At 42.6% G+C, this 16,037-nt stretch overlaps 2 protein-coding genes across 4 annotated transcripts; both read right to left on the bottom strand.

Annotated features, from left to right (window-relative positions):
• Positions 1-1,063: 1,063 nt before the first annotated feature.
• LOC111965696 (atlastin-3) lies at positions 1,064-6,558 on the bottom strand. Of its 2 annotated transcripts, none has more exons than XM_023989922.2 (14): positions 6,458-6,558; positions 5,153-5,362; positions 4,839-4,976; positions 4,588-4,692; positions 4,441-4,491; positions 3,800-3,856; positions 3,523-3,615; positions 3,258-3,396; positions 3,034-3,161; positions 2,889-2,945; positions 2,637-2,708; positions 2,336-2,527; positions 1,920-2,159; positions 1,064-1,706 (listed from the first exon to the last, which is right to left on the bottom strand). In XM_023989922.2, the coding sequence occupies exons 2-14, from the start codon at positions 5,354-5,356 to the stop codon at positions 1,647-1,649; spliced, it is 1,536 nt and encodes a 511-aa protein (XP_023845690.1). In that variant the 5' UTR covers positions 5,357-5,362; positions 6,458-6,558; the 3' UTR covers positions 1,064-1,646. The 2 variants fall into 2 exon arrangements, with proteins under 2 accessions (XP_023845690.1, XP_023845691.1); XM_023989923.2 differs by having other exon boundaries at positions 4,839-4,973; positions 6,458-6,541.
• Positions 6,559-7,064: 506 nt separating this feature from the next.
• On the bottom strand, positions 7,065-16,004 carry LOC111965694 (forkhead box protein N2-like). 2 transcript variants are annotated; one of them, XM_023989916.2, is made up of 5 exons: positions 15,577-16,004; positions 13,694-14,381; positions 13,464-13,585; positions 13,208-13,263; positions 7,065-8,036 (listed from the first exon to the last, which is right to left on the bottom strand). In XM_023989916.2, the coding sequence occupies exons 2-5, from the start codon at positions 14,333-14,335 to the stop codon at positions 7,687-7,689; spliced, it is 1,170 nt and encodes a 389-aa protein (XP_023845684.1). In that variant the 5' UTR covers positions 14,336-14,381; positions 15,577-16,004; the 3' UTR covers positions 7,065-7,686. The 2 variants fall into 2 exon arrangements, with proteins under 2 accessions (XP_023845684.1, XP_070300294.1); XM_070444193.1 differs by having other exon boundaries at positions 7,065-7,991; positions 13,694-16,004.
• Between the last annotated feature and the right edge of the window lie 33 nt (positions 16,005-16,037).

Below are 16,037 nucleotides of genomic sequence, written 5' to 3'. Positions count from 1 at the left end.
GCAATAAGATTGCTATCTTCATAATATCAATAATGTCATCAATCTTCTGTAGGCCTATATCCATTCCATTCTGACCCACTCAGTAAAAGGAACAACAGAATAATTTAATGAAAAACGTTTTTGGCTTGACATAGGTATATATATATATATATATATATCCAATTTATAGTGAAATAGGTATATGAACTCGTCAAGAACTCAACCAAACGTACAGGTCTTTTGCATTTTATTTGGCTTAAGCAATACTTATTCTAAAAAATGTAAATAAAACATAGTTACCAAGGCCACAAAACAATACTGCAAAAGATGATTAAAAAAGCAATGAATTTCATGCATCTACTGTAATGTATATTTTTATTTGTTGAATGAGTTAAAACGTAACAGTACAGAGAGGAGGGAGAGTGCAATAGTAAATGCGGAAAACACCTCCAATTGTTTGCCTCAACAATGGAATGGAACATAGACATGGAATGTACAAAAAMAATGTCAGAGACAATACAACTTTTAGAACTATGTATAATTATTTGGATTCTGAGGACAAGTAAGGTCTCTTGCCTTTCATTGTACCCCTATGCTTATGGGTAATTCTTTGGCTGACAGGTGACCAAGGGCCTCATATTACCCATCACTTGTTTACACACAAACCAGTTAACCTCATCCAGATTTTTTTTWAAGTTCTCAAATGATCACAATCTAATTTCAAGTGATCCTCTGTATAGCAAAATCTTACATATAATATGGATAATATATCTTTGGAGCATTCATTCATCAAGTAAGTGCCACTTAACTAACATTTCTCAACCAACCATTCAATGTCAGAAGTAACGCAAGACATTTTTGGTCAAGTTGCAAGGGAGAACAGTGGTGCCTCTAAAGTGGGCTTGTAAAAACATAAAATGAGAGATATTACAGTATGATTCCAAGCCTGGAATAAAACACAAAAGCAAAAACAGTACAACATGGAATCCCTGACATGGATAAGGGGAAGCAAATAAGGAGCATGCTGCAAAACTGGGAATGGGATGGAAGGCCACAGAGCGGTACAAAGAGACCAGCATAAAGTCAAGAAGATCTGGCTACATGTATACCCCATTACAGCACAGCATAGCATAGTTCAATTCCATCAGGAGGATAAACTGCTCTAGTCTAATTTGACTTAAAAGCCTCCATGCAAGCCTCTTAGTAATAAGCATTGGTCACAAAGGATACATAGATTATGATGCATTGAAATCCATGGCATGTCCAATAACAATGCATTACTTGGGTCTAGGGTGTCTAAGTAAACATCACTGGGTTGTCTTTACAGACAAGGAGGAGTGTGCGAATGGCAGTGTCAGTCAGTGTTAAAAATAGGTCCAGAGGATTAAACAACCCCATGGGTATGAGATAATGCACCTTTGCCCCAGATACTCTGTAAGACTATATGGTCTCATCTTGATGTAGATAGAGTGATGTAGTGTAAAATTGTGCGATTGAAAAAATGCTGGTGTATGTGCATTATGTTGACCTCCCACTGCCATTGTAATCATGTGTTGGTGTTGTAACTGCACCTTGACAGTGCTATATGTCGGTTCCATGTGATAGCATGGTAAGGCTTTAGTGCTGGGATGTGTGCATGTTGTATTGCAATGAGATAAAGAGGCCATCTAGCTGGATTTCTTCATCTTAGCCACCGCTGGCCTCGACTTATTCAACACCACAGTGGCCTGAAAGAAAAGGACATAATTAAATTACATTGAATGAAACATTTAAATAAGGGTACTTGAATTACTTCTAAGGACATTTTGATTCTTACCAAAAGTTCACAAACAACTATGCCAGCTATTTTTTTTACAGTCCAACTGCATACTCTGTGCACCAACTGTAATGGGCCTTGTCTCATGTCCCACCCACACCTACAATTCAAAATATGTTCTCACCTGCTGCAATATGACACCTGCCGTCTGGTCGATGGCTCCCCCCAGCCCCCGGTATTTTCCCGAATAGCGTATGAAGGCCCAGGTGAGCATGGCYACCATGGCCAGGCCCAAGACACAGTCACATGCAAWAGCAATGGTAGCCAGGCCGATGAAGAGCAATAGCCCTGACAGCACGTACAGGAAGCACACAAGGACAAACAGCACTGCAGGCGTCCGGAATGCAGTGAAGACATTCTTTGACTTTCAAAGAGAAATAAAATTAATTATTAATCAAAATGTTTATCTGTAAACTTAACTTCAATAATTCTARCTTTTATGTATCCACAGTAAATTTAAAATGGAAAATAAAATGTTTACTGACAAAAATGGATCTGGTGCCAAGTGATACCACTGGGTTGTGAGTCAGTCTCTCTTACCTCATTGTGCTTTCTGAAAGACTGCCACAGCTCTACCAACTCGGCCTCAAGCTGGTCTTGGTAGCGGTCACAGAACTCCTGTCCTCCCATCTTCTTGGTGGAGGAGAAGACATGGAGGGACTCCTGGAGGAAGAAGTGGTGCTTCTCCTCCAGAGAGGCAGGAGCCACATAGGGAAGGTCTCCCCCGCAGACCTTTAGGACGATAGATTAATACAGAATGCAAGGCCTTAAGTGTTAAGATTAATTATTCTTTCAGATGAAAAAATGCACATAGCTTTCTTTGCCAAGAACGCAAACCCACCTTCTCCATGTTCTTGTAATACTGGTCTTTGGCTGCCGCCACGGCTGCCAGGTTGTTGGCCTCWGCTGTGGCCTTGTGTGAGAGAGATGCAATGTACATTTACTGGCAGTGGAATAGTGACATTCAACAAAAACTCAAGACTTAAGAACCTCCTCAAATATGAACATGTCTGTTGGAAGAGCAATACAGCATTTACATTACATCTCTCAAAGAGGTGTAATGCTGAAATCTAAGTGATAAATGGGTGTGTACCAGCAGCATGGACTTTGGGTGTGGTAGGTCTTCACCCTGGTAGATCTTGATGTACGCCTGAAATCAAACATTCCACTGTCAAACACAACATAATGATACAAACCTGGCAGTCAGGAACCTCAGAGGGCTAAAAACACAGTCTCACCTTGAAGAACTCCAGCAGGCCCCTGCAGGTGACTTTGTTGCCGTTGATCTCTTTCTCAGCCAGGTTGTCTGGATGCAGCAGTGTGGGGATGAGGTTGCGAAGCCCCTCTTTAAACTCTGGAGCCACATCTGACACACAGGTTTGAAACCGATTAAGTTTCTTCCTCAGACACTCAGGTGGTTATCATTAGATGGATTAACAAGATGGACAAGGAGTAACCATACCACTAAGCTGGCCCTTGAAAGCGGGGCTGGTGGCCACCTTCAACCCAGGATGTGGTAGCAGGAAACAGTTGATGGAGGTGAAGCAGGAATGAATGTGTTCCCTCACTGTCTGTAGTTCCTCATGCTGGGTCTCTTTCACCTGCACAACATCACAAATACTGGTTACTATCACCAATGCACACTTAAACCTGGCAAAATGTACTCTCTCGTCTTACACAGTGCAGCACCAACAATTTCAAATTGTACCATAAAAAGGGTCTAGTACCTGTAGACGTTTATCAAGGAACTCACTGCCTCCCTTCAGACCATATGTATATTCATAGGGAAAGCTCCAATCCCTGATTAGGAACATCAGAGACTGAGAAAATGGGAGAATGGAGCYACCAATATATATTAAAAACAAGGCACATATAATAATGCACTTTTAGTTAGCAAATATTATACCCTAAGCAGCAAGCAAAGTCAAAAGGAACTTAAAGTTGATTGGTCTAGATTCTAAATAACCAATTGCTTTGTATTTATATGACTTTTGGTTCTCATACCTGAAATGGCTTCAGGAAGATTTCATCCATGGCGAGGCGTCCATACTCTGTGAACAGCTGGAAGAAGACAAAACATAAAGGATGTCCTTCATTATGCAGAGGAAATCAAATAATAAATGACAAAAATGTACTTTAGGTACATTCAAATTCTCTAAATTTTGAATGAGCACATTGATATCCAAAACCCGTGACAGATTTTTCAATTCCCTGATATTTCCATGCCCTTGGGGAGCAATGCTCTCAGGCTGTGGAACAGGTAGAACATGTTAGTCTGTCTGACACCAAACCACATGGCACAATGTGAGCTGTGTACACACTGGTCACAGGTCTGAATACCCTGTTTATTTTTTAACCCTCATTGAGTCCAACGTTTACAGTAGTTTTAGAACTCAGATTTGAGCAATCAAGCTGATTGAGTCCTCTTGCTGCTTGGATTTGAAAAACGTATAAGTAGCCACGCAAGGTGGGGGGGCTGGAGGGCTGTGTGTGTGGGTGTTTCAGTGAGAGAGACCCAGAGAACCAACCACTGTAAGAGCACAGKCCCTTTCATTATCGGAACATTACAGTGCCTCCCGAGAATAGAGTCAGCAAGAGTCTGTCGTTTCAGCCAGGCAAACATGTTACTGCTGAGGAAGACGGACCTGCAGCTGCTGCAGATCATCTTCCTGAATGTTCTGTGAGAGGTTGTAGATCTGCAAGAGAGACAAAACAATCACAACCATATTACATAAATGTTTTTAAAAAGTAACACCAATTATAACAAATTACATGAGTGCATAGCAGACCACCTGTATTGAGCTGGTCATGGTACTGAGGGCAAAGATTGTGGCACAATCTTTCACGGTGGACTGGTTGTCAAATGCACCCTGGGTGTCCATCAGTAATACTGCCACCTATAGGGGGCAGAAATCAATCCATCAATCAAATGCATTATACCAACACAAACATAACAATTTGCATACTTTTGTGTTCCAATGCCCATATCAATTTTTTGCACAATCATTCCAAGGAGCATAGTTTTGAATGTTGGAGTCAGTACCTCCATCCCATCACTCTTCTCCACCAGGAAGACCTCACTCCACAGCTGGATGCCAGTGGTCTCTGGCTCTGAGCCCCCCCTCCATTTGAACCCAGTCAGGGGCTCATCCTCCTGACCCAGCCACTCCTCACCATGCTTCTGGAGGAATACAGACGTCGCTACACATTACTGACTGGTCAGCAGCCCTGGGATTAAGTCTGATATCAGGAAACAATTCACATCACAGGGAGAGATGGTATGTGATATAAAACGAATGACATACTGAACTTTGAACCAAGTGTGGCTGTACATGTTCCATTTTCAGAAACACTGACCTTCCTGTACATGTAGCGGAGCATGAAGTCCAGAATGAAGCTCTTGCCTTTCCGGAAGGCCCCGGCCACCGAGAGCACCACCACATGTTTATCCCGAACCTCCGGTGCAAGCAGAACCCGTCCTAAAGCCTCTGTGTCCAAGGCAAAGGAGTGATCCTTCTTGCACACTGTCACAATCTGGACTGGACCTGGCTCACTCCCCATTGCTCCCTGTGGGTGACAGGACAGACATGACATTTTGACTTATATGTAGGTACTTATCTGAGGCGTGAATTGTTTCATGTTAGTGTCGGTTAGATGTAGGCCTGTCTCACATCAAGCTGATATCAACACTGATGATACTGTATAACTACTGGGTGTTACAACTCTGGTAACTTGTTATGCCATTATATTTGGACATGTCATCTCACTCCTTGTAAAAACAATTCAAGCTCAAACTGAGGCCATGAAAGACAGAGTAACATAGAATTTGTATTCTTTTTTTTCCCCATGAGGAAAACCCAATGAGAAATTATTCATACACAGATACTCTTTAAATCATTAGACAATGTTGGTCTATGTGCAGGACTGTGTCTAAGTAATGTGTGATACATCAACCCTGCTGCGAGCTAATGCATGCTCCACATCCACGCGGAGATTCCTTTAGTCCTCTCAATGAGGCTCTTTGTTGCAGTGCTAGTAGCCACCCTTGCTGAAAGGGGGGAAAAGGCAAATAGGGCTATATCGATCAACACAACATTACAATTCCTTACCTGGTTGGAAGCTACATCAATATCCCACCTTACTAGACATTCTTAGATCAGAATAAAATGAATGTGCTCACACACTATTACATTACTCCTGTCATAGACAAGATAGCCAATTAGCAATTATGACCGGTGCTCTGAAGGTGTGGTACCATGACTGTCTGACAGGCAGTGTACAGAGTAACAAAGGCATATGCATGACTGAAACAGGTTTCGCTTATCTGTGTAACTAGCTAACAGTACATAGAAAGGCCCAAACAATTTCACACTCCTTTTATACTACTACCAGAGTCTAGACAACAGTTCATGCCTACTTTAAATCAATAACAATTTGATACATTGAGGGCATTAGTTGGAAAGTGAAATTATTCAGCAATCTAGCTAGTTGACACGGCATAGTACAATATTTTAGCTAACGTAACTGACCGCACGCCCCAACTAGCGATGCTTTTTTTCGGCGAGCTAAAAGCAACTAGCTAACAAAAACATTCTCACAATTGTTAACGATAGTTTACTGTTCATGAACAGTCGTGATTTATTAACTGAAACACTGTTTTACCTTTGGTATCCCAAATGAGCGAATTTCACAGGAACAAGCTAGATAGCTATGAGTCAGAAAAATAACAACACTGCAACCATGAAAACTTTCCAACTACGAATTGTCACTTCCGTGTCCGATCGCCTTGTAGTTTTAGTGTTGATCAATGGCGTAATCCCGGGAAGTAGTTAAACTACATTTACCAAGATTCTCCAGGCGATAACAGTTACGCTAATGATGATGGCAAATGTAGTTTTATCGAAGTGCTACGAACGCGGAATATAAAGTGTGGTTATGCCATCAACACCACACCCAAAATCGACTTTCCTACATAGCTATGATTGTTTCAACATGTTAATCTTGCGCTTTGGCTCTTGACATAATACCTAGACGGGCACAAATAAAAATGTGCATTTATTTCGGTTACTTGTTATTTCCAGTCAAATGTCTCCCCACTAATTAGGGTGTCAGTCTGRACATTGAATCCAAGGAATGCAAAGATCTTTAGAAATATAAAATATAGAAATATTTGATTCCTTGATAGATTGCCATAAAGTATTTGAAAAAGATGTACATGATAAAACGTTTGAACACTGCATTCCTGCAGAAAAAATATGAACATTTCCTATAAGATTTTGGTGCTTTATTGTTAATAGAATTATGAAATGAAAAAGAGTTGAATGAATGACACATGTCTAATGTTTCTTTCTAAACATAGACATAGCCTATAAAATAAATTCTGCACAATAGTAAGTGTTCAATAAAAGATGCACCTGGTAAAGAGATTATTATAAAATCAGATTCAGGATTCAGAATTGAACATAACTTCCTTTGTCCCCTGAATCTGAAAGTGGATTAATTGGCAGTAGATTTCTCATGTTATCATTCATCTGTAGTATTCCATCAAAATATAGAGGTATTGATTCTTATCAGTACAGTGTCAGTAGTTTTCCTCAATTTATACCAAAAGCATATGACAATGTCTGGTATATGTCAATGCGTGTGGTGAGTGGCTTAAATGTGTTCACATGCATCAGGTAGGGTGGCTTGGATGTGCAATCATAGTAGCTACAGTATATCACTTTATGACAGCAAATCAAATCTCAGGCAGTGTCAAAATGTCAGCACACAGCAACATATTGCCAATTTATATTACTCAGGTTGCACATAATCTCCTTACATCACAGTGTAGTTCAGTCTATTGGTCAATTTGTTTAGACCACACTTGCTGTCCTTATCTGTAGATCAGTCTAATGTCCACCCCCTGCCAGGTCCAGAAGTGACCCAGCAGCCTCTTGGGCCTCAACATCCAGCTGCAGGATCTCTACGGTCTCCAGATCCAGTTCAGTGTCCCCGGGCAGGACCAGATACTGGTACTGGTGATACTGGTAGTAGTGTAACTCTATGTAGCCACTGTCTGACAGGGGGTCTTTCTCCATCTCCTCACCAACCTCTTCCTCATATTCCATTGCCTCCATGTTGACCATCTCCTCATGGTCAGGGGTCAGAGGGCAAGGTGGATTTGAGGAGAGAGGTGGGTTGTCTAAGGTCAAGGCTGGGGTAGAGGGGGAGGAGAGGAGGAGAGTTTGACAAAGGGAATCTGTGTGAGAGAGACCCAAAATAGTTTTTATACTGTACATTGAAAAATGTGGCACATCAACATCCATGTGGTTGATGTGCAATTGTTTATAATAGTGTCCTATACAGTAGAACAATTGAACAGTTTAAAGAGATTACAGTAGGTCTAGGTATTGCTAGGGACCTCACGATACAATATTATCATGATACTAAGGTAATGATACAATTGCGATTTTCACAATTCTATATGTATTGTGATTCAATCCTGCATTTTATTGCAATTTGATGTTCCAAACATGTTCCTCACAAAACAAAACAGTGCATTCGGATAGTATTCAGACCCCTTGACTTTTTCCACATTAAAGTTACGTTACAGCCTTATTATAAAATGAGATAGCCTTATTCTCCAGAGATGTTCGATCGGGTTCAAGTCAGGGCTCTGGCTCGGCCACTCAAGGACATTCAGAGACTTGTCCCGAAGCCACTCCTGCATTGTTTTGGCTTTGTACTTAGGGTCGTTGTCCGATTGGAAGGTGAAACTTCGCCCCAGTCTGAAGTCCTGAGTGCTCTGGAGCAGGTTTTCATCAAGGATCTCTCTGTACTTTTCTCTGTTCATTGTTCCCTCGATCCTGACTAGTCTCCCAGTCCCTGCCACTGAAAAACATCCCCACAGCATAATGCTGCCACCGCCATGATTCACCGTAGGGATGGTGCCAGGTTTCCTCCAGACGTGACGCTTGGCATTCAGGCCAAGGAGTTCAATCTTGGTTTCATCAGACCAGAGAATCTTATTGCTCATGGTCTAAGAGTCCTTTAGGGGGCTTTTGGCAAAATCCAAGCGTGCTGTCATGTGCCTTTTACTGAGGAGTGGCTTCCGTCTGGCCACTCTACCATAAAGACCTGATTGGTGGAGTGCTGCAGAGATGGTTGTCCTTCTAGAGGGTTCTCCCATCTCCACAGAAGAACTATGGAGCTCTATCCGACTGACCCATGGGTGCTTGTTCACCTCCCTGACCAAGGCCCTTCTCCCCCGATTGCTCAGTTTGGCCGGGCGGCCAGCTCTAGGAAGAGTCTTGGTGGTTCCAAACTTCTTCCATTTAAGAATGGTGGAGGCCACTGTGTTCTTGGGGACCTTCAAATGCTGCAGAAATGTTTGGTTACCCTTCACCAGATCTGTCTCTTGACACAATCCTGTCTCWGAGCTTTGAGGAGAATTCATTCGACCTCATGGCTTGGTTTTTGCTCTGACATGCACTGCCAACTGTGGGACCTTATATAGAGAGCTGTGTGCCTTTCCAAATCATGTCCAATTAATTGAATTTACCACAAGTGGACTCCAATCAAGTTGTAGAAACATCTCAAGGATGATAAATGGAAACAGGGTGCACCTAAGCTCAATTTCGAGTCTCATAGSAAAGGGTCTGAATACTTATGTAAATAAGATGCTGAGGCCCAAACGGATGCTGGGTCACTTCTGGACCTGGCAGGGGGTGGACATTAGACTGATCTACAGATTTAGAAAGAAACATACCTGTCTATATAAGGTCCCACAGTTGACAGCGTATGTCAGAGCAGAAACTACACCAGGATGTCCAAGGAACTTTCCGTAGATCTCTGAGATAGAATTGTGATGAGGCATCCATCTGGGGAAAGGTATAAAACTATTTCTAGTGTTGAAGGTTTCCAAGAGCTCAGTGGTCTCTATCATTGGGAAATGGAAAACAATATTGAACTACACAGACTCTGCTTAGAGCTGGCCATCCAACCAAGGAACCGGGAAAGAAGAACTAGAGTTAATTGGCTGAGAAGGGAGAACCCGCAAAAAGGACAACAGTCTCTACAGCTCTTCACCAATCTGGGATTTTTGGGAGAGTTGGCAGATGGAAGCCACTCCTAAGAAAAAGGCACATGACAGCCTGCCTAGAGTTTGCAAAAAGGCAGATGAAAGACTCCCAAGCAAAAACTTATTTGGTCTGATGAGACAAAAATTGAACTCTTTGGCCTGAATGCAAAGCGCTATGTCTGGAGAAAACCAGGCACAGTTCATGACCCATCTAACACCATCCCTACCATGAAGCACGATGGTGGCAGCATCATGCTATGGGAATGCTATTCAGCGGCAGGGACTGTGAGACTGGTAAGGATAGAGGAAACAATGAATAGAGCCTAATACAGGCAAATCCTTGATGAGAACCTGCTTCAGAGTGCAAACGACCTTAGACTGGGGCGAAGATTTAAGTTCCAACAGGACAATGACCCCAAGCATACAGCCAAAGCAATGCTGGAATAGCTTCAGAACAAGAATGTTAAAGTCCTTGAGTGGTCCAGCCAAATCCCAGACTTGAATACTATTGAAAATCTATGGAAAGACGTGAAGATTGCTGTTCACCACCACTCCCCATCTAACTTAAGAGCTTAAGAAACTCTGAAAGGAAGAATGGGATAAAATCCCCAAATCCAGGTGTGCAAAGCTGATACAAACATACCCAAGATGACTCAAAGCTGTATTTCGCTTCAAAGTTTGACGCAGGAGTGTGATTACTTATGGAAAAAATATAMTTCTGTAATTCATTCTCAATCAATTTGCCCAAATTTTTCACTTTGTCATTATGGGATATTGTGCTTAGATTGGTACTGTATATCTCACCTGTCAAAAGTTTGGACACACCTACTCATTCAAGGGTTTTTCTTTATTTTTTACTATTTTCTACAATGTAGAATAATATTGAAGACACAAAACTATGAAATAACACGTGTAGTAACCAAAAACAAGGTAAAAAAGTAGCCACCCTTTGCCTTGACAGCTTTGCACACTCTTGGCATTCTCTCAACCAGCACCTTGAGGTAGTCACCAGGAATGCTTTTCCAACCGTTTGAAGGAGTTCCCACATATGCTAAGCACTTGTTGGTTGCTTTTCCTTCACTCTGCGGTCCAACTCATCCCAAATCATCTTAATTGGGTTGAGGTTGGGTGATTGTGGAGGCCAGGTCATCTGATGCAGCACTCCATCACTCTCTGACTTGGTCAAATAGCCCTTACACAGCCTGGAGGTGTGTTGGGTCATTGTCCTGTTGGGAAACAAATGATAGTCCCACTAAGCACAAACCAGATGGGATGGCGTAACGCTGCATAATTCTGTGGTAGCCATACTGGTTAAGTGGGACTTAAATTCTAAATAAATCACTGACAGTGTCACCAGCAAAGCACCCCCACACCATCACACCTCCTCCTCCTCAATGCTTCACAGCGGGAACCACACATGCGGAGATCATCTGTTCACCTAATCTGCATCTCACATAGACATAGCGGTTGGAAGCAAAAATATCAAATTCGGACTCATCAGACCAAAGGACAGATTTCCACCGGTCTATTGCTCGTGTTTCTTGGCCCAAGCAAGTCTCTTCTTCTTATTGGTGTCCTTTAGTAGTGGTTTCTTTGCAGCAATTCAACCATGAAGGGCTGATTCCTGCAGTCTCCTATGAACAGTTGATGTTGAGATGTGTCTGTTACTTGAAATATGTGAAGCATTTATTTAGGCTGCAATTTCTGAGGCTGGTAACTCTAATGAACTTATCCTCTGCAGCATAGGTAACTCTGGGTTTTCCAATCCTGTGGCGGTCCTCATGAGAGCCAGTTTRATCGTAGCTCTTTATGGTTTTTGTGACTGCACTTGAAGAAACTTTCAAAGTTCTTGAAATTTTCCAGATTGACTGACCTTCATGTCTTAACGTAATGATGGACTGTCGTTTCTCTTTGCTTATTGGAGCTGTTCTTGCCATAATATAAGGTCTTGATCTTTTATCAAATAGAGCTATCTTCTGTATACCACCCCTACCTTGTCACAACACAACTGATTGGTTCAAATGTTTTTTGTATTTTTTTGTATTTTTTTGTCTCTAAATTTTATCCCCTTTTCTCCCCAATTTTCGTGGTATCCAATCGCTAGTAATTACTATCTTGTCTCATCGCTACAACTCCCGTACGGGCTCGGGAGAGACGAAGGTCGAAAGCCATGCGTCCTCCGAAGCACAACCCAACCAAGCCGCACTGCTTCTTAACACAGCGCGCCTCCAACCCGGAAGCCAGCCGCACCAATGTGTCGGAGGAAACACCGTGCACCCGCCCCCCTCGGTTAGCGCGCACTGCGCCCGGCCCACCACAGGAGTCGCTGGAGCGCGATGAGAAGAATATCCCTACCGGCCAAACCCTCCCTAACCCGGACGACGCTAAGCCAATTGTGCGTCGCCCCACGGACCCCGGTCGCGGCCGGCTGCGACAGAGCCTGGCGCGAACCCAGAGACTCTGTGGTTCAAATGTTTAAGGAAAGAAATTCAACAAATTAACAAGGCACACCTGTTAATTGAAATGCATTCCAGGGAGTACCTCATGAAGCTGGTTAAGAGAATGCCAAGAGTGTGCAAAGCTGCAAAGGGTGGCTACTTTGAAGAATCTCAAATATAAAATATATTTTGATTTGTTTAACACTTTTTTGATTACTACATGATTCCATTTGTTTTATTTCATAGTTTTGATGTCTTTACTATTATTCTACAATGTAGACAATTGTAAAAAATAAAGAAAAACCCTGGAATGAGTAGGTGTGTCCAAACTTGACTGGTACTCATATATATATATATATTTTACAAATCAATACTTGGAGTCAAAGTATCGATATAATATCATCCAAAATAACATTGCAATATGTAACTATCAATTTCTTCCACCCATCACTACATTACAGTGTATACCCTGTAGACAATCTAAGTGGAATGTAGGGAATTACTGGCATTGGCCAAAACCAGTTTTACATAAGCACTGCACTAAAAGAGAGTGACATAAAGAACTGAGCCAGCATGTTGCTATGGCTATAGGTTGCCAAGGCAATAGAAGGTTGTTGTCAAGACAACAGCACACAAACTCACCAACCATGCAAKATGCAGAGAAAGGGTTAGGATTATTTATTTTTTAATCAGCAGACGAGTTAAGGCGTAATAGATAGATCAATTGTTCCTCAATTGAAAATAAGTATTTAGATTAAACTATGAATGAAAAATTAAGAGGAAACTGACATCTTAAAAAAAACATTTGTAAGAGGCACTACAATACTGTCAGGGGCTGTAGTTTACCCCAAAGTTCAGCATGGTTATCAAGATCTATGAGGCTGACATGCTTAGTGATGGAGGAGGGCTAACCTGAGATCTCCACAGTGTCATACACCATYGATACTTCGTAATCAGCTCCCTCCAACCTGCTCCACGGACACACAGGACAGAGAGGGATGACAAATACAGTTAGTTGGACTACTGGTAYGGGTCTGACTGGGTTGTGATAAGTCTACTACTGTAAGACAAATCATTAACTGACATTCATTAACCAACAAGTCTTTGGGCAAATTGGTCATGATATTTAACACTGAACTAAACTGCAAATGTGTTTGTTCATACTCACAACGCAGGGTTGTTTAGTAAGTTACTGTTGGTGCCGTGGTAATAATGCGCTTTCCTGAGCACCTCCAGAAGAGCATGTCGATATTCTGGACACACACACCACAGTGAGCCCTTCCCCACCAACTGAAAAAGAAATCATACACAATCTTCAATATCACTAAACACCATCATTTCAACCCAAAAACTAGACCATGCAAACTGACACATTGAAAACCAGTGAACACATCTCACCTGGCTCTTGTCCCTGTGAATCCGACGGAAGCTCTTACTCAGAGACAGGTTGTGTCGAACAGAGTTTCTCCATCCCCCAGGTGCTGCTCTGTAGTAGGGGAAGCTGTTCACTATCCATTCATAGATGCCCTTTACTGGGAGCCTCTTGTCTGGCGAGTCCTCTATCGCCATGAAGATTAGACTGCTAAAGGAGTAAGGGGGCTTGGATGGGGAGGGAGGAAGGTTTGGGGTAGGTATGGGATCCTGGGGCTCCAGCTGAGGCAGTGGTGTTGTTTTGGGCAGGGGCTGCAGGGGAAGCAAGTTGCCTCTTTGATGCAGCCAGTTGAGGCAGGTCAAGTCATCTTCTTCAGATGTGGTTAGAGAGTTTAGGCAGTGTAAGTTTTGTCCATCAAGAAACAAAGGTGGGGACAAGGTGTGTAAAAGAGGGGAGAGAGGTTCAGTCTTGAGGTGAATTGAAGCTGGGGCTGTGGGACAAAGTGAAGTAGGGGATGGTGGGATCGATAGAGGAGACAGAGGGAGTGAAACATGAACAGTGGAAGAAGTTTGCAAAAGAGAGGAAGAGAAAGGCAGGCAGTGGTAGAGAGTGGCGGGATAAGGAAGAGATATAGGGAGGAGTGGCAGTGTGTGAGAGTCACTCTCCATCTCTCTACCAGCAGCAGACTTCTTATACACTCATTCAATAGTTGATCTGATGGGCAAAGCAGAGCAGACAAACATTATTTCAATGGCATGGTGAAAAATTCAGCTKAAGTTGATGGCAATGCATTTACACAATTAGAAAAATGTAGACAAACCCAATTTATAATAGCCTTAGCAGATCAGATCAGATGGTAGACCAGATCAGTCTACTGGTTACCCCTGGAGGTACATGTATTGTACCTAGTGGCACAGTGGCACAGTGGTCTAAGGCACAGCATCACAATGCCTTAGACCAGACCAGGGTTCGACCCCAGGCTGTGTCACTGCTGGCCGTGACTGGGAGACCCATGAGGCGGCGCACAATTGGCCCAGCGTCGTCCTGTGGTGGGCCGGGCACGCTGTCACGGTCGCCAGGTGTACGGTGTTTCTCCGACACATTGGTGCGGCTGACTTCCAGTTTAAGCGTGTATTGTGTCAAGAAGCTGGGTCGTGTTTCCGAGGAAGCACGGCTCTCCCGAGTCCGTACGGGAGTTGCAGCAATGGGACAAGACCAATTGGATACCACGACATTTTTTTTATGTATTGCGGGCTAGATTGAAGTGCCCGGCGTGGCTTACTTTCCCTCCCCTTGCCATAGGGGGTACTTGGGAAGACTCAAAAGACCATAGGCCTACTGGTAAAATGCACACGAGGAAGTACTTTGTGGGTTCTCCGGACTGAGAAAAATGTGATTCAGTAACCAAAAAAGGTTGGGAATCACCTTTTGAATTAAATTAAATTAAAATAAACAATCGCTCTTCAAAAGCTTCACTGTGCACTCCCTGCACAAATAACCTTCATTTGGTAAGAATAAAAAAATACATTAGCTAACAAGTTAAAGATTATGACATAAGTCTGAACAAAGTCCTTCCCATTTCACTTCTGTAACTGATACATGATTTAGCTATAACTAAGTTACTCGCATTCAGACAGCTAGCAAATATGCATTAGACAGGTGCATGCATAAAATCCTTTTGATTGGAAAACAACTTATTTTCATAAGGGTAAATGGAACATTCTGCCCATAAAGCCTCATGGTGCTCAACAAAGCTGCTCACAAAGCTGCTCAATGTGCTCATACTTCGGAAAATGGCGGTAGAATATAAAGTTACATTTAGCACAATCAGTCAAGCAGTCTTTTGTCAAATACCCCTCTGGAGCTGACATAAATACTTGAGAATAAAAAAAGACAATGCATGTCTTACCTCTAAAGCACCGTAAATAGTTGTCAGAGGATATTAGTAAAAGTCTTGAGTCATGATAAATCTCCCATTCAACGGTTTAAAATATTGTCAGAGAACCATACAAAGAATCTAAATCTAATTCCCGACTATCCGCGATCTCTTCGAGGGTTCCCTTGGAAACCAAAAGGACGCTTTGCAGATTGCACGCCGCCTGCGCGTTCTCGCCTTAAAGATACAGTTATTTCTTTATTTTACTAGGCAAGTCAGTTAAGAACAAAATGTTTATTTACAATGGACGGCATACCCCAGCCAAACCCTAACGACGCTGGACCAATTGTGCGCTGCCCTATGGGACTCCCAATCACAGCCGGTTGTGATACAGCCTGGAATCAAACCAGGGTCTGTAGTGACACCTCTAGCACTTTGATTCAGTGCCTTAGACCGCTGCGTCACTCCACTCGTTCAGGATGATCCAACTGAGC

Source organism: Salvelinus sp. IW2-2015, linkage group LG6.2 (genome assembly GCF_002910315.2).
Source record: "Salvelinus sp. IW2-2015 linkage group LG6.2, ASM291031v2, whole genome shotgun sequence".
In the NCBI taxonomy this organism is placed as follows: Eukaryota; Metazoa; Chordata; class Actinopteri; order Salmoniformes; family Salmonidae; genus Salvelinus; species Salvelinus sp. IW2-2015.
This window is presented reverse-complemented; position numbering and strand designations above follow the sequence as displayed.